Source organism: Zootoca vivipara, chromosome 1 (genome assembly GCF_965207765.1).
Source record: "Zootoca vivipara chromosome 1, rZooViv2.hap1.1, whole genome shotgun sequence".
NCBI classification, from domain to species: Eukaryota; Metazoa; Chordata; class Lepidosauria; order Squamata; family Lacertidae; genus Zootoca; species Zootoca vivipara.
Window position 1 is genome coordinate 23335262 of NC_142582.1, and position 25735 is coordinate 23360996.

At 42.6% G+C, this 25735-nt stretch overlaps 2 protein-coding genes across 3 annotated transcripts; both read left to right on the top strand.

Annotated features, from left to right (window-relative positions):
• The first annotated feature begins 669 nt into the window (after nucleotides 1-669).
• On the top strand, nucleotides 670-5406 carry DUSP19 (dual specificity phosphatase 19). The gene is made up of 4 exons (XM_035133551.3): nucleotides 670-1072; nucleotides 1341-1387; nucleotides 2164-2316; nucleotides 4941-5406. Exons 1-4 carry the CDS (start codon nucleotides 847-849, stop codon nucleotides 5145-5147), a joined length of 633 nt encoding a protein of 210 aa, XP_034989442.2. The 5' UTR covers nucleotides 670-846; the 3' UTR covers nucleotides 5148-5406.
• A 3902-nt stretch (nucleotides 5407-9308) lies between these two features.
• NUP35 (nucleoporin 35) lies at nucleotides 9309-15846 on the top strand. Of its 2 annotated transcripts, none has more exons than XM_035133531.3 (9): nucleotides 9309-9410; nucleotides 10639-10809; nucleotides 11787-11914; nucleotides 12761-12821; nucleotides 13489-13630; nucleotides 14306-14375; nucleotides 14489-14617; nucleotides 14968-15132; nucleotides 15244-15846. In XM_035133531.3, exons 1-9 carry the CDS (start codon nucleotides 9377-9379, stop codon nucleotides 15319-15321), a joined length of 978 nt encoding a protein of 325 aa, XP_034989422.1. In that variant the 5' UTR covers nucleotides 9309-9376; the 3' UTR covers nucleotides 15322-15846. The 2 variants fall into 2 exon arrangements, with proteins under 2 accessions (XP_034989422.1, XP_034989409.1); XM_035133518.3 differs by lacking the exon at nucleotides 9309-9410 and adding an exon at nucleotides 9535-9788.
• Nucleotides 15847-25735: the final 9889 nt, after the last annotated feature.

Here is a 25735-nt window from a genome sequence, read left to right on the forward strand (position 1 = left end):
TTGTTAGTTGAGGTAAAAATAAGATGATTAAAATATGATATAGAAATTAGTTAGTTAAGGTAATAATTAGATGATTGAAGTATGATATAGAAATTACTAAGGATGACATACAATGAAAAGCAGAAAGGAGGGACTTGAGGAAGTCAACAATGTTAGGATCTCAGCATCTCAGCAGCAACAGCAGCAGCAATGATAAATATGGTTGTTGTTTTTCTTTTTGTATTTTGTAATTTTGTGTTTTATGTAATTTTTTTTGTATTTTTGTGTTATTTTTCTCAGTTTTATAAAACCAATAAATACATTTGGAAAAATAAATAAATCCAATAAAAGGATAAATAAGAGGAACATGCCCTCTCCCCAATATTTCAGCGCACGTCTCAACTTTGCATTTTGAAAGGTGTCTGTCCTCTGTACACTGTGGTTTGCCAGCCACAAAGGGATATGGAAAACGAGAAAAAGTGTGTGAGCGGATCTCAGTGTGCGCGCGGCTGGCTGTGTGTTATTTCATCCGGCAGGCAGCCGGGAGAGATTTCTCTCTGCTTGGCACAAAAGGGCTCTGAACCAATCCAGAAGCACTTCCCTGTGGCCAATCGAAAGCCGCCTTACGCAAAGGTCTTAGAAAAAGGAAGCTGAATAGAGTACACAAGCTTTCTTTCTCTTTGCCTGCCAGCCTGCCTCTAGCAGACTGACTCTCTTAGGCAGGGTGCCACTCCGTTCAGGGCACACACTGTATGAAAGGTTGCAAAAGATCTACGCACCACCACGGAAAGAGGCTTTTCTCCACCCCACCCCCTTTTTCCCCTCTTCCTTTGCTACTACTAGCTTGAAGGCTTCTTTGCCCATGTAATGCACTCGCTCACCCAGGAAATCAAATCCTTCTCCAGGACTAATCTGAAGAAGCAATGCACCCGAGTGACTACCCTAAGTGGGAAAAGAATCATAGAGACCTGGAAGGATGCTCGGATGCACGTGGTGGAAGTAGCTGATGGCAACGATGGGGGTGGCTGTGGTTATGTGCAAGACCTGAGCCTGGATCTTCAAGTTGGTGTGGTGAAGCCCTGGCTGTTGCTTGGTACGTAGGTGGAGCCAAGAGACGGATTCATGTGGGTATTAGGGAGCCTGTATTTCTATATTGATCTGCCTGCTTTAATAGACTTGCAAGACATTGAAGGGTTTCATCTTTCCTAGCTGTTGTAAAATGTTATGGCCTCAGCCACTCAGCTTTTTAGTGTTATTTGCAACAAGCCCGTGGCGCCATCAGAAATAGGCTGGGTGGTCTTGCACTCTGTATCTTATTCCTTTTCCAGATTACTGATTAAAATGTTGTTCTCTCCTAACAGGGTCACAAGACGCTGCCCATGACCTGGAGACAATGCAAAAATACAGGGTAATGAAGCTGTGTGGGTTTTAAACACATAATCACCATTATTAAAAAGCTGTCTCGTGTTAAAGAGATCGAACTTTTCAAGGGAGCATTGCCAGCTAAGTCATACTCAGAGTAGAGCCATTGGAATAAATGGACTTAAGTGACTTACACCCATTGATTTCAATGGCCCCGTGGGGGATGAATGTTGGATATCTGGCAGTAGGGTTTGTTTGTTTTTTTAGTTTCTTTGAAACTTCTGTTGCTCAGCATTTGAAGGAATTGCAAAATGTAAGACTATATGACTCCTTATACAAGACAGAAGCTAACTGAAATGGATCCTACGCACACTTACATGCCAGTAAGTCCTACTCAAATGTTAAACTGCAATCCTATGCATACTTCCACTCGAAAGTAGGTAGTACTGAACTCACTGGGATTTAGTTCCGATGCTTAAATTGCCACTATGGTCTTCAACTAATATGTTTAGGATTGAGGTGACTGTGTCTGCATTGGATTAAGGGCAGGTTAAAGTGGGCTGCTGTTAGTCTTACATTATTCTTCAGCTCCATCAGGTCACATTCATTAAGCTTTGTAGGGCCTGGTTTAATATTTGTGTATAGCAAAATATTTAAAATATTTCATCGCAGTTTTGAACTTGGGTTCAAGAAATAAAATGGACGCAAGTTAGCCTTTGTGAAAGATTGCTTAGCTGTTGTTGATTGAGGTCCTCAACCATGCCAGAATGTGGAAGTTGCAAAGCTGACTTTGACTTGATGATTTTCTCTTTTGTGTATTAGGTTACTCACGTTCTCAACGTAGCCTATGGAGTTGCAAATGCCTTCCCCAATGACTACATATATAAGACCATTCCTATTCTTGACCTGCCAGAGACTGACATTGCCTCCTATTTCCCTGAATGTTTTGAATTCATTGAGCAAGTCAAATTAAAGGTAAATTGTTGCTATGTGTCATTACTGAGTGCTTGGAGGCGGGGTGTGTGTGAGCAAATGTACATATTTTACACTGCATGTATTCTTAAGATAAATTATTTGAGCATCCACTCTTAAATACAGTACAGCAAATAAATAGAAGCATCAAATAGAATAGTACAGGGGTGGCCAACTCCCAAGAAACTCTGATCTACTCACAGAGTTAAAAACTGGGAGTGATCTACCCCCTTTTGGGGGGGGGTTCAGGTCAAAGCTGTTGAGTTTTTTTAAGGAAGGGAAGCCCTGTTTTTTGGGGTTTAGGTCAAACTTGTTGAGCTTCTTTTAGGAGGGAGGGAGGCCCATTTTTGTTTAGGGCTTCAGGTCATAGTTCAGCTTTTTTTAGGGAGGAGGAAAATTTTGGGTGAGCTTTTTTTAGGGGTGCCAGTGATCTAGCAGTGATCTACCACAGACATCCAGTGATCTACAGGTAGATCACAATCTACCTGTTGGACGTGCCTGGAATAATACTTCACACAAGCTTGCTCCTGATCCCTTTAAGGACTTGTTAATCACTAAACGAATACTGTGATTAACAAAACAGGGTATTTTAAATTTATGTTGCAAATTTTTTTGGATTCTCTCTTAACCAGCTGTTCCATCAAAATGAAATGATACCGTTACAGAACTTTGAGGATGGAAGGCTCAGAAAGCCTTCAGTCGCTGAAGCTAAGTGATACTTTCCTCCAGGTTGAAAATCCAGAAGTTTCCCCTCTTTGCTGATGTTGTTGGATCTGCTGAAATCTCCATAGCATTGATTGATAAATCTGACCCACACCGTGTTGGACATTACATTCTTTACTAGAGATGCCAACACCTGTGAGGTAGTTCCGTTAGCACAAAGACTTCTGGCCCCACAGCGGAAATGCCCTTCTTTCTCATCTCCCTGTCCACCACCGCAACTCCCCATAATCCAGGCATCCCCAAACTGTGGCCCTCCAGATGTTTTGGCCTACAACTCCCATGATCCCTAGCTAAGAGGACCAGTGGTCAGGGATGATGGGAATTGTAGTCCAAAACATCTGGAGGGCCGAAGTTTGGGGATGCCTGCCATAATCTGTCTTAAGTTTTTTCGCAACCCTTCAAAGCAGATTTGGAGAGGGCACGTGGAGAGAGGAGAGGGAGAGGAAGTTTTGGTGCGCAAACAGAAATATTATCTCCCCCACGAACGTTTTGATAGGGAAAGGTAGAATTCTATATAAGAATAATTATTTTTGAAAGGCACTTCTTGTACATCACCACTTGTTCAAGGAAAACAAAGCTCGATCCATTTCCCATAACCGGCATGTTTGATGCTAAAAGCTGACAATATCTTCGCTTTTCAAATCTAGCTCCAGGTGATTCCATGAGATTTTCATTATTTACATAGTCTGGAATTGAGGAAGATAATACAGCTCCATCAAGCTTTGTGTTATTTTAGAAGGAAGGAACACATCATATTGTTTACAAGTTACCTGAAACGTGTGTTCATTTCATGCCCTCCTCAAGGTTTCAAGTTACGGTTTCCACTTCACTTCTAAATTGGATTTGCCATTCAGAGTAGCTTAGTGTCACTGTTCTACCCCGGAGGTTTAATTGTTTGATTAGTCCTTTATACTCAAGTATACCCATATAATGTTTTCTAACTATACTAATGCTTCATAATGCAAGATGCTTTTGTTACACCGTAGGAAAAATCACATCATTTATTCACTTCTGATTAAAACTCTCCACCAAATAAAGCAGGACAAATTAATAAAGCATTAGATTGTGAACAAGTCCACTTCGGCCTCAGAAACAGGCTCTCCCTTCTCATCCTTTGGCGTGTGGCTGATGAAGAGATCATAGGAAGTTGGTTAAAACCAACTGCAGTTTTTTGTGGATACTTTCCAAAAGGGCAAACTGTGGTTAGTTTATGATTTATTGATACAGAAACCATGCTTTCTGGTCTTGACTTGTTCCAATGAATCATAGTTTAAACTATCAGCAGTTTCCAGTTTGGACATAATGACAAACGGTGGTTAGTTTAAACTTGGAAGTGGATACTTAATTTAACACAGATGGCAGAACGGGAAATTACCCTGTTAGTTTCTATACGTATTTCTTTACTTGAAACATTTTGTGTCATTTATATGTGTTATATTTATGTGTGTGTGTGTGTGTGTGTGTGTGTGTGTGTGTATGAATATATGAATATATATAAGAATATATATATATATATATATATATATATATATATATATATATATATGAGAACAGCCGAAGCTGATTAGATATCAGGAACCTATATGGGAGATAGGATGACTGGAATTGATCCTTCCTTTAGCTGACTTCTCCCAGCAAGTGATCAGTACAGGCAAGACTGATAGCGCTCACTTATCTGTTCAGTGGAAGGATCTTTGAGTGCATGCCGCTTACCAGAAATTCAAGATCAGTATATGAAACAGAAGGCAAACGTGTGTAATATATATATATTTGGGTGGAGCAACTTGCTCTTGGATTGGTGCTTAGAATGCTTTACCGGTAGAGAAAATGACATGAAATCAGTTGTTTTTGATAATGGTTTTCTAAACATGATCTCTCTCTCTCTCTCTCTGTTTCTCTTGGAGGATGGTGTGGTACTAGTTCACTGTAACGCAGGAGTCTCTCGTGCAGCAGCTATCATCATTGGCTTCCTAATGCACTCAGAAGGACTCAATTTTTCCAGGGCTTTTTCTTTGGTGAAAAATGCAAGACCTGCTATCTGTCCAAATCCTGGCTTCATGGAGCAACTCCACAAATACCATCAATGCAATAATAAAAGCATGGAAACCTAAAACAATATATAATCATGAAAGAGGAAAAAATAGCCTTTGTGCTTGCACTGTAATGAGAGAAGCTGATGATTATTTTTTACTGCGTTGTAATGAGATGCCCTGAATTACACCTCTAAAACTGTCGTTGTAAAGTTAGTTTCACCCTATTCGTCGTATAGTTTTAAGTTCACAACACCTCAAAATAAATATTCTGTGGTTTTTTTAATTTTCAAAAAAAGGGTAGAACAATAAAGAATCAAAATAGATTTGCAAAGCTTCATTGGTTTGGTGATTGTTTCATCACTTTTTTAAAGTATTTGTTTAATTAGAACCGCGGAAATCTACAAGTTACAGTAACAAATCTACAAGAACAGTAACAAAACCATCAGTAAGGTTACATCACTTGTAAAGTTTTTCTATGGATAAAAGTTTGCTTAGGATAACAGAATTAAAGCTTTCACATTAGAATTGTATTATAATGTTATAGCTGCCCAGCAGTAATTATTTTTGAGCAGGCTATTAGCAAAACAATGCAAAATCGTTTAAAACAAGAAAAGCAACAAAAGAAGCTTTTGCTACAACAAAGGCTGCATAGCACAGCCTATTTTTAAAACACAATTAAAAAGCTTGGGTGACTAAACCAGGCCTTCACCTGGTGCCAAAAAAGCCATAGAGGAGATACCATAGAGGAGGCTACTCCATTGCCAATGTGCCACTACCAAAAAGGCCTTCTCTTTTGTAGCCACCAGCCTCACTTCACTTTTTGGGGAGCACCTGGATTAGTGCCTCCAATAGACTCTTACAGCTCAGGTAGGCATAGATAGGAGGAGTCGATTTTTCAGGTGACCTGTTCCCAGCCCATTTCACCTGTATTACCTGTTTATAAAATAATTCAGCCTCCTAGTAAGCCATTCTGTTCAGGACCCGTTTTATCTCAAGAGCTAATTCTTCTCAGAATGGGCAACTATGGTGTGGGTATGTTAGACCCCAGTGGGATCAGGCAGTAGATTGTTGGGCTCCAGAACCCAAGGTGAGTCTGGAAGTCAGTCCGAGTAAGGTAGAGATGGACCTGTGATTCAAAACAGGCAGGGACCAAATTCCAGAGCAGGCAAATAAGGATTGGCGGGACCAGCAGCAAATGCATAGTCAAATGCAGGGGCCTCAGTGGGAAAGGTGGGAATCGGGGCTTATTTAATTATTCCAGCTTTTCTGGAGGCCAAGTTCCATCAGACACATCCTGCCCATGAGCTGTACCAGTTGGTCATTATAGGAACAACTGTTTAGAAAGGGATTACTGAGTTTTGATTTTGCTCTTCCCTCCCTTTGGTTTCCCCTTGTGCATCATTTTATTATACAGTCGTACCTTGGAAGTCCAACAGAATCCGTTCCGGAAGTCCGTTCGACTTCCAAAACCAAATCACGGTTTCTGATTGGCTGCTGGAGCTTTCTGCAGCCAACCAGAAGCCGCAGAAGCCCCGTCCGATGTTCAGGTTCCAAAAGAACGTTCGCAAACCGGAACAATCACTCCTGGGTTTGCGGCGTTTGGGAGCCAAAACGTCCGAGTTCCAGGGCGTTTGAGATCCAAGATATGACTATTGGTATATTGTAAGTCTACAGCTAGGGACTGTCCTGTTTTGATTGTGAGCTGGTCAAGGAGCATTTTTGGCTGAAGAGCAGGGTCCAATAGCTCTTAAAAAAACCAAATACCTCTTGTTTTTCAGTTTTGTTGATTTAGCTGCATAACTCAGCACAAAGGTTTGCTATTAGTACACAACAACCTCAGATATGCAGATGACACAACCTTGATGGCAGAAAGTGAGGAGGAATTAAAGAACCTTTTAATGAGGGTGAAAGAGGAGAGCGTAAAATATGGTCTGAAGCTTAACATCAAAAAAACCAAGATCATGGCCACTGGTCCCATCACCTCCTGGCAAATAGAAGGGGAAGAAATGGAGGCAGTGAGAGATTTTACTTTCTTGGGCTCCTTTATCACTACAGATGGTGACAGCAGTCACGAAATTAAAAGACACCTGCTTCTTGGAAGAAAAGCAATGACAAACCTAGACAGCATCTTAAAAAGCAGAGACATCACCTTGCCTACAAAGGTCCGTATAGTTAAAGCTATGGTTTTCCCAGTAGTGATGTATGGAAGTGAGAGCTGGACCATAAAGAAGGCTGATCGCCGAAGAATTGATGCTTTTGAATTATGGTGCTGGAGGAGACTCTTGAGAGTCCCATGGACTGCAAGAAGATCAAACCTATCCATTCTTAAGGAAATCAGCCCTGAGTGCTCACTGGAAGGATAGATCCTGAAGCTGAGGCTCCAATACTTTGGCCACCTCATGAGAAGAGAAGAATCCTTGGAAAAGACCTTGATGTTGGGAAAGATTGAGGGCACTAGGAGAAGGGGACAACAGAGGACGAGATGGTTGGACAGTGTTCTCGAAGCTACGAACATGAGTTTGACCAAACTGCAGGAGGCAGTGGAAGACAGGAGTGCCTGCCGTGCGATCATGGGGTCATGAAGAGTCGGACACAACTAAACAACAACATGATGATGACAATCCAGTGAATGATGTATCCTCATCATGACTTGTCCTGGTTAGAATCTTTCCTTGGCCTTCCACAGAACCTCTCTCAGGGCTGCCAACTTGAATAAAATATGGGGGACGGGGGGGGGGAGGTAATTGATCACATGACATGACATGCTCACATAGTCGATCTCATGATATGACATGACACACACACACACCAATTTGAATGGCAATGCCCATCAACTTTTGGAGGGGCCCGGCTCCCTCAAATATTTTATTTGGGGGGGGAGGGACATTGGCCCCTAGAAGTTGGCTCATATGATCCCTGTTGTTCTTGTTCTATTATACACTAGCTAACCCCTTGTGCAGCTAACAGCAGATCTCCACACAATCAGCAGTCAGATTTGACAGATTCAACAAAATTATCTTTATTTTTAAACATCCATATCACAGGATATGTTCAGTGAATTCATGGGTTGCCCTGGCAACCTGGCCTTTGCTTCTACGTAAGCTAGAAAGACATGAGGGATGTTCTAGAGACAAACTGTTCGATAAGACATTAGGAGTGAGACTTGCAACAAAATGCTGCAATGTGTTTCCATTCCACATAAATGATCTGGTTCAAGCCAGCTTCAAAGTGGAGTTGCATTCAGGTCTTTTGGGAAAAGGCTGGGGGAGGGAAAGTGCTAGAAGACTCAGGTCTGGAGCTGGATGGCAGTCTGACTGAAACCTAAGCATTTTATTTCTTTCTGGCTGTGAAGAATGGGAATCCAAAAGTGTCATTTCCCTCTCTCTGAATGGTCTCTCAACTGATTTTTACAAACAAACCTATCTATCCTTCATAAAAGAACTGCTCCATCTCCTCAATCATTTTGGTTGCCCTTTTTGAGCTGAGGCCACTGGAACAAATCATTCCGAATGCAGTCGCACCATTGATTTGTATAACGGTACGATGTTGGAAGTTTTATTTTCAGTTCCTTCTCCAATGACCCCTAGCACTGAATTTGTCTTTTTCACACACATACACACATACGCTGAAATCTTGATTGAGCTGTCCGCTTGGACCCCAAACCAAGGTCTTGTCCCTGGTCAGTGACCGCCAGTTCAGGCACTGTTACATGTGGGTAAAAGCTTCTGTTTCTCAGCATCAGCCTCGCTTTCCGCAACCCAACTCATCCTGCATTTGCAATAGGAGGGCGATAACAATTTAATCACCCCATCATTAGGGCAGAAAGCATTCAAGAACTTAAATTGAAGACCTGAGTTTGAAAGAACACAGCAAGGCAATTTAACAAATGTCTAAAGCATTTCCCAAACTTGGTTCTCCAGCTGCTTTTGGACTACAATTCCCACCATCCCTGTCCATCCTGAGTTCTCTTTTCTTCCTTTTGTGGGGCAGAAAAACACACACAAATCGCATCCTCGTTAAAAAAAACCCTTCTTGTCCTCCTATTAGCACCCCCTTGCTAAGCCTTAAAATGTTAAGTGTCTTGACATCGCAGAGAGATTGTGTGTTTCGGAGGGGCGGGACCATAGAGAAGAAATGCGTAGAAAAGACCTCGTCGCTCTCCTCTCTATGGCGGAAGTGAAGTCGCTCGCTCTCGGAACGGAAGTGACGTTTTCCTGACCACGCCGCCGCGCTTGCGCTGCATTTGAAAGCGGCAAGCTGAGGGCAGGAGTCGGGTGTGTGTAGTGGGTCGCGCGGTTGCTTTCGCCATGGAGCTGTCTCTGCCGTCCTCCTCTTCCATGGGTGAGTTTAACCTCGGGGCCCAGCCTTCAGGGTGTCTCTCGATGGATTCGCTTCCCGGTTCGTGCCGCTCCTCTCCCCGCCTGAGAAGTTTGTGGCCGTTTAACGGCCGCCCTTAAGCCGGGGCGTGGCGTGGTAGGGGCGTGGCTCAGTTCTTCCTCGGGTGGGTAGGGGCGGGGCCTCTGTCTGGCCACCAGTGGCTGTGACGTCACTTTGGCGTCGGAACGCGGGATTCCTTGATTTCTTTGGGGCGGGAAGCGCCTTGGTTCTCCAGCCCATCGCCGGGAGCCATGAAACCCCAAGATGTCTTCATGCGCGTTCAGACGACCACCTCGGCCCCTGGTCGGGAAGTTACCTTGACCTTTAGGCCTGTTGGCTCAGGTGCGTCCTGAAGTGGAAGTAATATTGGACCCTGTGAATTTTTATCTTGTGAACTGCCCTGAGATCTGTAGTTAAAGAGTGGGATACAAATTTAATTAATAATAATAATAATTCCTGTTTCCTTGTGAAGCATATGAGTGATGTTGTTTGACAGGCATTCCCCCATTTATATGTGTTCAATTCACGTGTGACCGTGCATATGCGCGGCCCCTGAAACCAGTAAGTGGGGGGGGGGGAGAGACCTGATGAGCCTCAGCAATGCCCTGCTGCACCTCTAGCTCGTGAGGAGACCCCAGAGGTTGAAGGGGACATCATCGTTGGGCTCTGGGGAGGGTCTCCTCTTGACCTGAAGGTGCAATGGCACGTGTGGGGATTTGGAATGTAACCCCTGCATAAATGAGGAGTCGCCTGTGTTTATTTCATGAAAATTAAGCATTGCTTGCTTTTAATAGAAACAAACTCTCAAGACAATAAAAAGCAATATAATTATTGTTAAGAAAAACTAACAACAATAATCTTGAAACTTCTGAAAAGTTAAAATAAGATATTCGGGCTAGTTCACTGTTCTGTCAATTACCCACACAGCATTGTTAGATAAAGTGGGGCAGCTGTTAGATAAAATGGGGCATTGATGCTGCCATTTTGTATTTTGTTAAAGGTATTGCCTGCTCCTTGTTTTTCTTCATGTGTTGACCTCTTTAGATGACTAGACCTTTAAATGAGTAGGTTAGCTAACTGTTTTGGATCACTTTTTACAGTGTTTCTCTAAAGTTGTGTTTGGGGATAACTAGATCACTCAGCCTGTTGAGACTTAGTAAGCCATTCTTATGCACATCCTTTCCCACTGCAGGTACTGAGCCAATGACACTGGGTTCCCCTACCTCTCCCAAGCCTGGTGCTGGTGCTCAATTTCTGCCTGGATTTTTGATGGGAGATTTACCAACACCTGTGACACCACAGTCTCGTTCCTTCAGCGGCCCTTCTGCTGGTGTAATGGAAGTGAGGTCATCATTGCATGCTGGTAAGTTGGTTCTGAACTGAAACCTCTAGTACAGTGGCACCTCGACTTACAAAGACGATCCGTTCCTTGGCCGTCTTCATAAGTCGAAGTCTTCGGTTGTCGAAGCGCCTATTCTGCGCATGCATGAAGCACGATTTTGCGCTTCTGCGCACGCGCCGACCGCGCGCACGGGGCAAAAAGACTTCTGGGTTTGTTGACATTGGAAGTCGAAACCTTCGGATGTCGAGTTGTTCGGATGTCGAGGTATGACTGTATTGGGGTGGTAGGGGAAGAGTGTGTCTTTCCATTTTGGTGTGCTACAGTTCAAATACACCTCTTGCCTTTAGCACCAAGTATCAGAGCCTAAATATAGTGCTATTGTTGCATGTTTTAAGCACTGTTATTGACACCTCTTTTATTTGCTGGCAGACCCAAAAAACACTTGCAAAGAAGGGAGGCTGCTGTCAAAAGAAATTAGATCCCATTCATTATTTGGATGTACTCCTGCCTTATCAAGAGTCCATCTGTTTGGATTAGATTCAGTGGGGTTTACTTGTATTTCATAAGCAAAGCCTTAGAAGTATGTCACATTAATTGCATATGCTGTATAAATATTGCATCCCCCCAATAACCCAAATTCAAACTGTAGTTGGAAATTATTTCATTGGAATTTTATTGGATTACTAATTTTTTTAAAATTAAGGCATAGAAAACTAGACCTTTCCCATTTGCAAGTGCCAGTCATGTTTTTTCCTCTCTCTCTCTCTCTCTCTCTCTCTCTCTCTCTCTCTCTCTCTCACACACACACACACACACACACACACAGAGAGAGAGAGAGTTATTTCCCACCCCTTCCCAAAGTGCTCCTTCATGCATGTCTGTTCCTAATGAAGCCTAGTTTGGAAGAATTGTTTACATGGTTTGGGTTTAACAAGATGTTTAGGATCAGAAAGAAAGACACACCAGCAGCTTGTAATGTTGTGCTGTATTTCATATAGGTGGATCTCCTCCACAGCCAGTAGTTCCAACACACAAAGATAAAGGTGGTGCTCCACCAGTTAGAAGTATATATGATGAAGTAGCCAGCCCAGGTCTTGGATCAACACCCCTGACTTCAAGAAGGCCCGTAAGTGACCATTCATGAGGTTGCAAAGTTAAACCTGTTTGTGGTAACTTCTCATTCTTCTCGAGCTTGATAGACATTTCAGCTGTTGTTGGACACATTTGCTGTGGGTGGGCAAAGCTAGTAACTAAGTGCTTCCAGCCCTTAGTACCCTAAATATGCTAAGCAGTTTAGATTGTGTGTCATCTTGTATGTTCAGTGGGGGAAATATTTTAAAAGTTGCTTTCATAATTAAGTTAATTTTTGGTGGGCTATACATCAGTTCTAAAGGCAAAGAAAGGAAGCAATTGCGCTCTCTCGCACTCTCTCTCTCTCTCTGTGTATGTGCATATATATTATGAGACATTTGGAATGGTACTGTCAGCTTGTTAATAAGGTCAGCCTGGTAGGTGAGATGTAGAGAGATGAGTTCACGCTATAATTGATATGTTGCTGGAAAATATGTAGGCTGAAATATCCATCTATTAGTTTTGTCTAACTTTACCCTCTGTGGCTGATCATGAACCTTATCTGCAGCTCAGTACAGCAGAATAATGGTATATCAACTGTGGCTAAATATGGTTGCCAGGATGCAAAATGAGGATTTGGAGGACATGTGTAAAAGGAGTCCCAATACCATGTACCATTTAACTTTATACTTTTAGTAGTCAACTCAGTTGTTATAGTTCTAATAAGGACATAGAAGATATCCCCTTTCACAGCAGTTCAGTAGATACATGTATGCCTGTTCCAAGTTATTAATCTGTAATACTGTCTGACTAACTGTGGAAATGTTATCCAAGTGGTGCAGAATAGTTGATTTTCTGACTTTCAAAACAGCTTCAAACCAAGTTCTGCACTTTTATGCAGGTCAGCTTTTCGGTGACGCAGAGTCCACTTGTTGGATCTATGCCAGTGACTCCTGGAACAGGTAGGACTTCATACTGCTCCTAATCATATGCTTTTTCTGTAGGCAAACCAGACATCTGCATGTGGCGCTGACAAAGGCTGCAATCCTATACCAATCTTCCTGGGAGTAAAACTCATTAAAATCAGTGGGACTTACTTCTGAAAGAATAGGTATAGGTTTGCAATGTAAAATGTTCCTGTAGGCCTGACAGCCTGGTGCACATTAACTGAGCCTCAGCTTCTGTTATGAAGCAGGCAGAGAGTTAGTAGCAAAGTTGTTCTCATGATGCCAGATACAGTTTGTCTTCAGAAGTGGAAATATTGGTCTGAGATTCTACCACTTCTGGTTGCTGGGTTGTTGTTGTTGTTGTTTTAAAAAATAGTTCTCTGCATGGGAACAGGTATAAAAGTATATGATCTGCTTAATGGCAGATGGGATAGCTTGCTCCTAGAACCGTTCTTGTGTAGAACGTTAGTCGTAGAGGGAGGGAGATATTCTGCTGGCTTTGTGATGCCATTGTCAACACTCGCAGCTTTTTCTACTATTCTAACATGTTAACAACAGTATGATTCTTGTTACTTGAGTTCTAGTGTTAATGCATGGTGTTTGCTCTTTGTTACAAATTAAAATGCCTAGTTCAATTTTAACTATAGTGATAGTTGAGGTGCATCTTACCACAATTTGACAGGTGCCAGTGTGTTCAGTCCAGCGACTCTTTCACAACCCAGGAAGAGCACAATGTCTCCAGCTCAACTAGATCCATTCTATACTCAAGGAGATGCCCTAACATCAGACGATCATCTAGATGACACTTGGGTAACAGTGTTTGGGTAAGTGAGCTGCAGTTCTGTAAGACTGAGAGGTGGTTATGTTGCCAGGAATGAGCATGTGCTCATTTAAACATGGGTCTTAACAGGCTTGCCTAAGCTTTTCAGGGTCTGGAATTCAAGTTATGTCGGGGCATAGGATGATGTTAAAAAATATAAGAGATGAGACATGAGGATATCTGCAGTTTATTCAACTTGGCTGATGTGTGTTCAGATTCCTCTTATATTTGGTGTTTGGTCTTGGCTATTCGTGTTTTATTAATTTAGGAGACTCATTGTTAATTAACATAGTAAAGTTTATATAATAGGAGAATTGAAACATTCTAAACATCTTAATTCTTCTTTACTCTCCTATCTGTACACTGAAACACATCCAGGTCTACAATCAATGTTAAACAGAAGTATTTGGACTTCAATATTCTAGTACCTGGGCTAAACTGTGCTGTGTTTTGACCTCTCCCTTTTCCTCTCCCTTTCCCATCTAACTCCATGAGACAAACTAAAATGTAGGGATGGTAAATAGGTAGCAGGTTTAGTAGTGTTTGGAGATACAGGTGACACTCTGATCTGCCCTTCTGGATACACTGTCAGTGGCATAATGTTGACTGAATTTTGAGTGGTTAAATTTTATTTCTGTTTTTTAATTGGTGATGCAGCTCTTTCCTGTCAATATTTCAGGTTTCCTCAGGCATCTGCTTCGTACATCCTACTACAGTTTGCACAGTATGGAAACATTTTAAAGCATGTTGTAAGTCTAGATAAGTACCTCTTTTATATATATATATATATATATAAACGAAGCTCAGCCATTATGCTTAGCTTACTATCTAAATCTTACTGCTTCCCCGCTAAACTTCACAGATGTCTAACACAGGAAACTGGATGCATATTCACTATCAGTCAAAATTGCAAGCCCGGAAAGCCTTGAGCAAAGATGGAAGAATTTTTGGTGAATCCATCATGATCGGAGTGAAGCCTTGTATAGATAAAGTAAGTTGATTTAATATTCATTCATTCATTTACTTACTTAATTATTTCCTCACCACCACCTGTGCAAAGCTGTGATTGTGTAAGTTAAACAAGCATAAGATGCCTGTATAAAAATTCTGGACTTTGTCACAAAGTGTGGATGACTCTTAATGCCCCGTGACCACCATTTTTGTCTTGCACAGACCGGCAATTTATGTATGTCAGTACACTTTAGCTGAGCGCTTCAATACACTTTAGCCGAGTGCCTCAGACTAGTTCTAGTGATGAAATCTTACTTTCTTAGGCTTCCAAAAAGGCTTGGACTCTGATAACTACTTTGTCTGAATGGACTACTTGATCTCTGTTTGCAGAATGTGATGGAAAGCACAGACAGATGCACGGTATCGTCCCCATCTTCAGCCTTTACGCCACCAATGAAAACACTGGGCACACCAGTGCAGCCTTCAAGCGCTCAAAGAATCTCTACTATGAGACCTCTTGCTACAGCTTATAAAGCATCAACCAGTGACTACCAGGTATTTAGGGAATACTGTGGAAAAGTCACCTTTAGCGGTGGATTAAAGGAATTAGTATTTGTTCATTTAGAATATACAAATCTGCTACTTTGTGTGTGTTTCTTTTTTTAGGTGGTTTCTGACAGACAGACTCCAAGGAAAGATGAAAGCATTGTCTCCAAGGCTCTGGAATACATGTTTGGCTGGTAGCAAAAGGAACTAAACTTAGCTGGAGCTTGTAATAGGCTGTCAGTGCCTCTGGTTAGTTGTATAACCATTAATGGCAGCATTTCAACATCACCTCTGCCTTCTGAAAAAGAACTTGGCACACATGTAATTTGCACTTTAACCAACAGCTGGATTTACACTTTATTCTTAAAATGTTAAACTTTTGAAATTGGTGTTTAATAGTCTTACCTTCTATAGTGAATGCATGGTTCAAGTAAAAATGAACTTTTACCTGACAAGTACTGTAAGTCTTGGTTTCAGTAAGTGTAACACTGTTCGTAATTTCTCATGGTTTTACTTCTAGCCTGGAAATGTGGCATAAACTCTAGAGGTTGCTGCATAAAATGCTGGCATAGATTTTGCTAGTTTTAAACCAAATACTTTAATTTGAATGTTGTTCCAAACAAAATCATGTATATATAATCTTGATTTGACAGGTTGTTTCTTAATCTGCAAGTGTAAAACCTTTTTGTATCTTTCTTAATAAAAAAATTGTGGTGCTATTGATTTGCGAGCTGCCTCTGGTTTGTATAAGTCATTCAATTCAAACAAACTTCAGCTCTATACAAATGTCACTACAAAACCTTCTAGATGACTTGGGGAGCAATCGTAGGTTCACCTAGAGACTGAAGCAGGCTAAATGCCACCGGAGAGGGAGAAATGCTGGCAGGATGTCATGCCCCTGTTCCCTTGGCCATGCCCATTAACGCTATAGCAGCCCTTGGGCTATGAATGTAAATTCCCTCACATTGCAGTCAACAAGAGGGGAAAAGGTAGATGCTGCTTCTCTCCTGTCTTGGCAGCAGTAAAATTGCAGGGCCCAGGACAGATCTTTCTCTCTTACCCTTGTCAGGGAATAAAGGTTTGCTCACTAAATCGCATACATATTTTTGAGCAGTGTACAACGAAATGAATAATGGCGAGAATACAAAGCAACCTTGTCTAATACTTTGGAGGAATGTGCCAACCAGCAGGGGTGCCTAGAATTTAGTCCTGAACAGATTCCCCCTCCAGATACTGTGACAATATGGCTTAAATGCTGCTGCTTCATTAATTTATCTGCCTGCTGCTCTGCAATTGGAAAATTATACAAATGAAGTAGACTTTATTTTCTCACTTTTCTGTCATGGCAGATACCAAAACTACATTACAGTAGAACCTCAGTTTATGAACACCTCGGTTTACGAATTTTTGGTTTACGAACGCCGCGGACCCATCTAGAACGGATTAATTCACTTTCCATTACTATCAATGGGAAAGTTCGCTTCAGTTTATGAACGCTTCAGTTTATGAACAGACTTCTGGAACCAATTGTGTTCATAAACCGAGGTACCACTGTATATGGAGTTCTTAACTTGAGCTATTTTGGTACAGTTGTCACTAGGTATTGGGGCAAAGAGGTTACCTATTCTTTATGCAAGAGCGTGAACACAGATCAGTCCATAAACACCTATAAGGAGTTTATTCGTCTTTGAAGTGCAACAAGATTTCCCTTTTTATTTGGCTTCCCTACTTTGTGTGTGCTCCCAGCTGGCATACGGGTACCCCTCTGGAATTATTTATCCTCTGGTATCTTGGCATTTTAAGCTGGATGATGTGGGAGCGAAGGTGGAGTCGCATAGCTCTGTAATTGCTACTTGACATCTCTAGTTCTTGAGAACACAGTGAAAATTGATGTCACATTTTATCTATGTAGACTTAGGAACTTTACTTGTGTGCCGACCGAAAGGCATCAGATAAGCACTTCAGTTGAAGAAAAATCATCAATATTTAAAGCTTTCATAAAATGTAATAGTAACATACTCTGCATCATTAATGAACCATTTTCTGGAGTTGTGTCTCATTTGCCCCTTTACTGACAGCCTTTGCAGAGTGTTAGCATGCAGTTTAAAAACACCTTCGCTTCAGAATAAATTGCATGCATTCACAGAGTCGCAATAATTACATGTATTAGATCTTCTGTTCAACTCATTTTTGTCAAAGCTGCGTGTAACATGCAGACCTAAGATAGCTTTGTGTTAAGACACCTGTATTCTTGAATTGAAACATAAGATGATTGCAGAAATACAGCTGCATTAGTAACAGGAAAGCATGTAAAAATATACCAGCTTTGCACACAGGCTTCATCTGACTTTTCCCACTTAAGATTTAGCAGTGTTTTATTTTCTTTAAAAAATTTTTAGGGGGTACTCTCATTTTGACTGAAGAAAGTCACCATTTTATAGTTCAATTTGGGAAAAATAAATACAGTACAGTAAATGGACAAAAGTGCAAAAATTCACAAAATGTTTAGGGGTATGGGATGCGTACCCCTGTATACTCTCAAGAAAAAAAGCACTGAGATTTAGTATCTGGTTTTCATGAAAATAGCATGCAATACTACAGTGATAACTTACAAGTGCATTTCAGACAAATGAGCTTGGGAAAATGGCAAATAAATGTAATGTTATTGATGGTACTTGGTATTGCACAGATATTCCATGAAAGAAATTGCATCTGTTAAATTCTCTTTGCTTTACAGCCTTGCTTCCAGGGCCAGTAAGCTTGGGCATCCTTGGCACCACCTCAGAGGCCAGCTCAGTAATCCTGTGCAGTACAATAACATACAGTTAGTAGTGCTCATCTGTTCAATGTCGTGAAAAGTACTTTTCTGCGTTTACTCTTACGGCTTAGTTCTTTTCCTATACAGCTGTCATTTTAATTTGTGCATCCCATACTACCCCTCTCTCTATTCCAGGCTCCCTTGTGCAGGCGATGTAAATGCTACAAGTGCTGTAAATCCTGTTTTGACAGAAAGTGCCCACGAACCTTTTGTGGACACAGGAGAACCAGGGGATAAAAACACTGTTCAAAGAAAACCTTTAATAAAAACTGGTTTTTAAAAAATCTGAAAATCGGTTCTTCACATACTTTTGACTTATAGATGACTGCCACCTTGTGGTGTCTAACTGAAGCTGTTCTGCTATGCAAGTAAACAGGTTGGCATCCGTCTGTCTTGGGGAGACAATTGGAGTGTGCCTTCAGAGGTGAATTGAAACCACTGGAAAGTTGCAGTTTCTGCTTTGACTGTAGAGACCGATACAGGAGAGACATGTTTTGCTGCAGCAGGTGAAGGTGCGCATGGCGTTTCTTCTCTCTGCGTTCCTCCCAGCAGTCATTCTTCCTCTGGTCACTGCTGTGGATGCATGACCTGTCTGTCTCCAGGCACTGCGGTCGTCTTGCAAGGGATTCCCATGTGGCAGGTGAATGTTGCCAGCTTTCATGTCCCGTCCGCAGACATCTTTGTAACGCAGAGCTGGTCCGCCAACAGGCCTGGTGCTCGCTCCCCATAGAGCACATGCTTTGCAAGTAAATGGAAGGCTTGGAAGACCTACAGCGGCAGCTCAAATAAATGGATGTTGCTGTTTAAAAATCTGTCTGTAGCAGCCTTTTATTTAAGCGCTAGTCAGTGTGTACATAGAATTCTAAGTGGCGGCAGCCTGGCAGAGGGACAGCATTCTGCCTCTGTATTGCACCCAGGAGCAGTGGCGAAGCTGCGTGCTCCGGCACTGGGGGCGGAGAGCAGGTGGGGGCGTGGCTGGCGGGCGTCCTGGGGTGTGTGGCGCGCTGCCTGCGGGTGCACAGTGCATGTTGGGGGGCGGCCGCAATGGTACCCCCCTCCCCGATGGTGCCGGGGGCGGTGCGCTCCCCCCGTTCCACCAGTGCCCTGGAGTCTAACCATTGCATTCTGGAGCTTCCACATAGAGCGCATTGTTGGTAAGTCTCAAGCTTACCAATGCATGGGCTGCAGTGATGAAGCTATCCAGATGGGCACCTCCTAGGCACAAAAGTCACTTGGTCCGCTAATGACAAAGGGGTATCCTGGGGTACCCCCAAGCTCTATAGCTGTTCAGAAGAAGTGTGACCCCATCCAGAACAGATAACTGGCCTCTATTTTGAGACACAAGGATACCGTACTTAGCCACAAGGCCTTAGTCTTCCCAGGATTCCAACTCAGCACGTGGGTCCTTATCCAACCCACTGCTCTATTCAGACGTTGGTCCAGAGGGAAGGGAATCTCCAAAGGCCTTCTGAGGCTACAGAAGGGTTTCTTGCCATTACTCACTGAGGAAGGATCCAGGAAGTAGCAAGGAAAAATGAAAAAGGATCCACTGATAAACAAAAGGTAAAGGAATCAAGGGGGGTGGAAACAGAGGGAATCCACAGCAAGGAAAAAAATCTTAAAAACCAAGGGAAAGCAGGTTTAAAAACACATGGAGGGGAGCTGGACTTTACAGTGACAAGGACCCCATCTGCCCAGCCCGAAAGGCAGGGCAGGTCTGGGGACTGTGGGGTGGCTCCTACCCAAGCAAGCATATTCATGTGACCCTGTCTGTCTAGTCAGTGGGAGAAGCCAATCTCACCATAAAGGCTGCCTTCCCAGAGTCTCTGGGAATAGAAATTCACGGTAAGAATTTCCTTTCACTCAATTGTGCAAGCCAGAATCTTTCTACAGGCCGGACATTCATGAAGTCCTACTTTGGACAACCCCTTGTGCAGATTATTATTATTTAATTCCCAGATGTATTTCAGTGATCGGATTTATGAATGAACCCGTTGACCCGGACTGGAAACAGACTGATCCACCCATTCCTAGTGTGATCTTACATCTGTGAGTGTTTCCCTAACCAGTTTAAAGTCAATAGTGTGGTCACATGACCCAGAAAAGATTTCCCACTGCCTATAGATTACCTGATAAAGGGGTAACACCTGATCATTATTTCTGAATTACTTGGAAACCACATAAGCCTTGTGAGCTGGAGTTTGGCTAGCCCTGTTGGTTCCAGCAGTGAGCTGAGTTTTCCCAGTTCTTCCTGTAGGCCCCAAAAATTCAGCATTTCGCAGACTTGGGTGAAGTCAACTGGAATTTTCCTTTGGTTCTTTGGAACTTCCAAGCACACACAGCGCAGGCTTATATTTCAATAGACTAAATAGAGCTGAAATGACCTATCATTGCAGTACTGTAATAGGCTATTGATTCCAGGTACCATTTTCTATTTCTTTGTAATTGAATTGCACACATAAACATAATAACGTGTTCATTTGCTAGATGGAGACGATAAAGGGAAAACAGCATGTGGGGTCAGATTTACGATGAGTACCAGAGAACAGTGAAATAAACATTAATTTTCCTATTGTTTTCTGAATGAATGACTATTATTAAAAAGAAAAAAGAAAAAAGAATTTGTGTGCATTTTAAAGGACGTATGATTTCACTCCCCCATCCTAAATTAGATGTGTGACAATTATTTGAACAACCAATTGAGCATTATGATATTCTTGTGTACATATTTATGTTTCTTGCAGATTTTACTGCCTTTTCCTAATGCTGTTTTCATTTCGATTAAGGAAACATCAACCTCTGAAGCCTGATTCCACCACCACCCCGTATGTTTGTTCTTTCCCCCACAGAAGGTGAATTCTTTGCAATAAAAAGCAAAACAAAACAAGCCTGCAGCATTCTTCTAAAAGTGATGCCAAGGTTGGTTATAGAACCTTTATCGTATTTATTTATCTGCCTCCTCAAAATCATGCAGAATTCTGATAGGGTGAAAGAAAGTCTATTAAAATCATTTAGGTAGGCGATGGCAACCAAGGAAATCTCTGAGAAATAGGTGGGGTGGGGGTTTGCCTAAGGACCCCCGAAGGAGTTTGTGGTCGATGTGAGATCTAAGCAAAGGAAAACTCTAAAAATGCCTGCATTTATTTTTATTTTTTAAATTTTTTAAAATCATTTTTTCAGTACAAACAACAACTGCAAAAGACACATACAACAAAAACCATAATAACAATAATAACTCAGATTTGAATACACTGATATACCTATGACTACACCTTTTAAACAATATTTTCCCACCTCTCTCTCCTTCCCCCTACTTCCCACCACTATCCACCTTATTGCTTAAATATTCATTCCATATTTCTTCATATTTATCCATTCTTATTTTGCGTTGACATGCAATTTGTTCGTATGTAGCTAATCTACATATTTTCAATCCATAAAACGCCTGATTTTATGTGAAAACAAACTGGAAGATCTAGGTCATGATCTAGGTCACTATATTTGAATGGGATTCAATCACATTCTTGCAAATTCAGGTTGCACAACTAAAGTTGATTTGGCACTTTTTCACACAAAAACTGCATGCCCTGCAAACAACAACAACAACAACAACAACCCAGATTTTTTTGCAATAAGAAACGTCACAGAAAAATGCTCTGGAAAGTGTGTTCTTTCCTTTTCACAACAATAGATAACCTCCCTGCAAACAAATCAGAACGAATGCTTGGTAAACAACTGATGCTGTCTAGCCACCCTGCCAAATTCTGCAAACAAAGCAGGATGAATATAATAATAATAATAATAATAATAATAATAATAATAATAATAAATATATTATTTATACCCCACCCATCTGGCTGGGTTTCCTCAGCCACTCTGGGTGGCTTCCAACAGAATATTAAAATACAATGTTCAAGAAGCAGGTCGCTTGGAGATGACCCTGTTCACAGCTTCTGCATAACGTGTAGTTCAACATTGTAGAGTTTGCAAATTGTCTTGATTTGTTCAGGTAATGAGGGTTGTATAGGCTCTCAGGAACAGTGCAAATATAAAAATCTGGGTAGAACCACATTGGTGGTGGTGGTGGTTGTGGTTGTTAATAAACTGCCTTATACCAGTGGGTCTCAGGGCGGTTCACAGAATAAAATCAAGATATAAAACCACAAAATGCATAATAAAAATAAAAACAACAACCCAATAGCCCCCCCCCAAAACCCACATTTTAAAAGGACATAGAATGTAAATTAGATGAACCAAAGGCCTGGTTAAAAATGAACGTTTTTGCCTGGCGCCTAAAGGTGTACAATGAAGGCGCCAGGCGAACGTCCCTGGGGAGAGCATTCCACAGACAGGGAGCCACTGCAGAGAAGGCCCCATTCTTGTGTTGCCACCCTCCGGACATCTCAAGGAGGAGGCACACCAAGAAGAGCCTCAGAAGATGATCTCATGTGCCAGGTAGGTTCATATGGAAAGAGGCAGTCTGAAATATACTCGGAGTCGAGAGTGAATTTCATGCTCTTTATTCAGCTCGTAGTCATCAAGGAGAAGAAGAGAAGAATGGCTCTTTTCCCAAAACCATCTGCTTATATACATTATTTACACAATGGGCCTTGCGTGATTGGCTACTTCAGGGTTACACCTGTGGGCCAATCAGGTTGTGGATTGACTTCTGCCAGCAGCCTGATTGGCTGCTCCTGCAAGCCAATCAGGTTGCGGATTCACTTCTGCCAGCAGCCTGATTGGTTGCTCCTGCAGGCCAATCAGGTTGCTGGTTCACTTCTACCTGGAGTTGGATTGGGTGGCTCCTGCGGACCAATCAGACTGCTGATTCTGGATCCTATTGTTCTAGGCTTCAGCTCAGTACATAACACAGTCTTTGAGGTATTGTGGTCCTGAGTCGTAACCCCAATTTACAGCAATGTTATACTGGCATTGAAGGAATATATACTGTATATGTAAGTCTCCAGGTTGCACCCAGTGAGGCCACCCTGTTCATGCAAGGAGTTCCACTTGTGCAAGGACACTTCTGCGCTGTCTCCTTTCTCTGCGATGGCCGAAATGTGCTCCTGAGGGTTGGGGAAACCCCAGAATAAAACTGGGCTGCACTGGTGGGAGAAGAGGAACACCAGCCCTACCATTAGGCACAATGAGGCAACTGCCCTATATGACTGCAATGCAATCCAGCAGCAAAGTGTCAAAGGGCCAAACTTTGCATGCCATGGTGTGGAGGAAGAATATATCGTCTCATCGCCAGAATTGTAGCAAGAATCAGCTCTCGGCTCTGTCAGCTTTTTGGGGTGGGGTAGGGCAAGGAATAGCAGCGGCATCTTGTCCTTCACCTCAGGTAGCGAAATGGCTCAGGCCAACCAAGGCAGCAGCAGCAGTTCTCGTTTGAAACCTTGAGCGAGTTCCCAAATGCTCCTTTCAAGCTCCCCTCAAACTCTTTCCCTCCGAGGCAGTTTAGCATTGCAAAAGGTAGAAGTGGAGCGAGGCTCCTTTGAAAGAAGCGAAGCTCCGAGGCTCTCTGAGTGCGCGGGCGGCGAGCCCTAAGATGTTCAAAGCAATTGCTTCACTAACCCCTCAGCATTTTCCCTGGCTGGTTTCCTTGGTGCCCTTCCACAAATTGATACGCTGAAATGCACACAGGGCTGGAATGAAAACATCCAGGGTAGGATTTTGAATTGCACATTGGAATCAGATTTGCCCTTTCTGTGCCCTTTCTCAAGGCTGTTTCAAAGAGCCTGTAGATTTTTCCCCTTTGTCTCGTGCCAGGGTGCTTGCAGAAACTTCGCTGTTCGGCTGACCTTGGTGGAGCACAAAAGGGTGACGTGTGGGCAGATGCAGAGGGATCATTCCTTATGCTTACGATTGCGAACTGTCCACACTCTGTGCTGCTAAGCATTGCCCAATAAAGAACGGGCACTTTGGAAGTGATGGGATCAATATGTGGTCAGGCACTGGCGGAAGCTGTATGATCTTCAAAATTAGGGTTGCCGTATTTCAAAAGTTGTAGAGCGTTTTTGGGAGGGAGGGAGGGAGGGGGCAAAGTGGTGGAGCTTTTTCCTGCAAAATCTCCCAAAGATTTGAAGTTCTTGAGCTAAAACCAACCCTTCCAGCATGGAAGGTTGCCATACACCTGGGGTTTCAAGGACATATTTTTGGAAATTCCACCCGGACGCTATTTTCGACGGACGAATCCCGGATGTATGGCAGCCCTATTCAAAATTAATACCAAAACTGACCCCTCCCCCCAAAAAACCACTTATTTAGAAAGAATCCTGGCATAGATTCAGGGGCACAGCACCATTTGCATGCATGTCAGGCTGGGGCAGAGCGTGCTTTGCCACTAAAACCACCAGGAGCTTGCAGGCCGGGCAGTGGAGGGGCACAGAGGGTGAAGAGTATCTTTGTGCTCCCCAACCCTCTGAGTTCCCAAGCCCTCGCTGCTGGAGCTAAGCAGGGTGGGTGTGACAGAGATATCTGCCTGGCTCTCCCCTGATTATGCGCCCAAGGCAACGGCCCCCCTATGCCACTGCCTAGATTCTCTGCAATGCTGAAAACAATACGGCAAGGTGAGGAAAGTGAGGACTTGGCTTTTTTAGAATGCCATTTCTTTTCAGGGAGACAGGGGCATGGTCCATAATAGACTACAGTCAAACCTTGGTTCTTGAACAGCTCTGTTTTTGAATGCTTCAGCTCCCGAATGCCGAAAACCTGAATACCATTCCCTTCCCTCTGAATGCCGAAAACTGTTCTGGTTTTTGAATGATTTTTGGAAGCCGAACGTGCTACACAGCTTCCGTTTTGAGTTTCTCTATTGTATTGAGGCTTCAGCTTTCAGTTTTTGGTTGTCAAACATTTCGGAAGTCGAATGGTCTTCCGGAATGGATGACGTTTGACAGCCGAGTATTGACTGTAGCATTTGTTTCACATAAATGACCTTACTCACAACAACCCTGTAGGGTAGGACAGTCATCATCATCATCATCATCATCATTTATACCCTGCCCATCTGGCTGGGTTTCCCCAGCCACTCTGGGCGGCTTCCAACAAAATATGAAAATAACAATGGTCTGTTAAACATTAAAAGCTTCCCAAAACATTATGCCATATTGCAGATGGGTTCTGAGGCTGCAGAAATTGTGCCTTCTCTAAGAGTTAATAGTTGAACCAGGGGCTTCCTGGCTTTCTGTTCACACTCTTAGCCATCTTGCCACACCAGCTCCCCTCTAGATATGCCTTCAGACATAGTATATGGTGAGGGGCTGTAAATCAGTGATGGAGCACATGGAGAAGGTCCCAGGTTCAATCCCTGGCATCTCTAGGTCATGGCTAGGAAAATATTCCTGAGTGTGGATAGCTGCTGCCAGACATTATTGACACTACTGAGGTAGGTGGACCAATGAAATGACCTGGTATAAGGAGACTTCCTATGTTATTTTGCTCTTGTGGCTTCTTCCACTCAAGATAGTATCAGTGAAGAAACTTTGTGAATCTGTTATTTCCCTTCTTTCCAGGCTTCCTAGAATTAGAGATGTCAGAGAATTCTGATGTAAACAGAAACAAGAGCAGAAACGGGCGAGGTTCGCTTATTCTTCACATCTCCAGAACTGAAATCAATCCAGCAAATTGATTGACTGGCACAAGCTGTTGTTGCTGTTTTCGGTCTGCAAATGGTATTGTGTTTCCTTTGCCTTGAAGTGAATGGCGTCGAATAATGTAATTCATTTCGTAGAATGTCTCCGTAGCAGACAGTGAGGCAAACAGTGAAGTTTTTGTCAGAAGCCAAACTGC

What these genes read in the sequence shown, in the direction of transcription:
- DUSP19 (XM_035133551.3), top strand. Translation starts at nt 847, where the DNA reads ATGCACTCGCTCACCCAGGAAATCAAATCCTTCTCCAGGACTAATCTG. An exon ending in AGACAATGCAAAAATACAGG is followed by an intron (nt 1,388 to 2,163) that starts GTAATGAAGCTG and finishes TTTGTGTATTAG; the next exon opens with GTTACTCACGTTCTCAACGT. An exon ending in TTGAGCAAGTCAAATTAAAG is followed by an intron (nt 2,317 to 4,940) that starts GTAAATTGTTGC and finishes TTTCTCTTGGAG; the next exon opens with GATGGTGTGGTACTAGTTCA.
- NUP35 (XM_035133518.3), top strand. Translation starts at nt 9,698, where the DNA reads ATGAAACCCCAAGATGTCTTCATGCGCGTTCAGACGACCACCTCGGCC. An exon ending in CCCTGACTTCAAGAAGGCCC is followed by an intron (nt 11,915 to 12,760) that starts GTAAGTGACCAT and finishes ACTTTTATGCAG; the next exon opens with GTCAGCTTTTCGGTGACGCA. An exon ending in ACTTGGGTAACAGTGTTTGG is followed by an intron (nt 13,631 to 14,305) that starts GTAAGTGAGCTG and finishes TCAATATTTCAG; the next exon opens with GTTTCCTCAGGCATCTGCTT.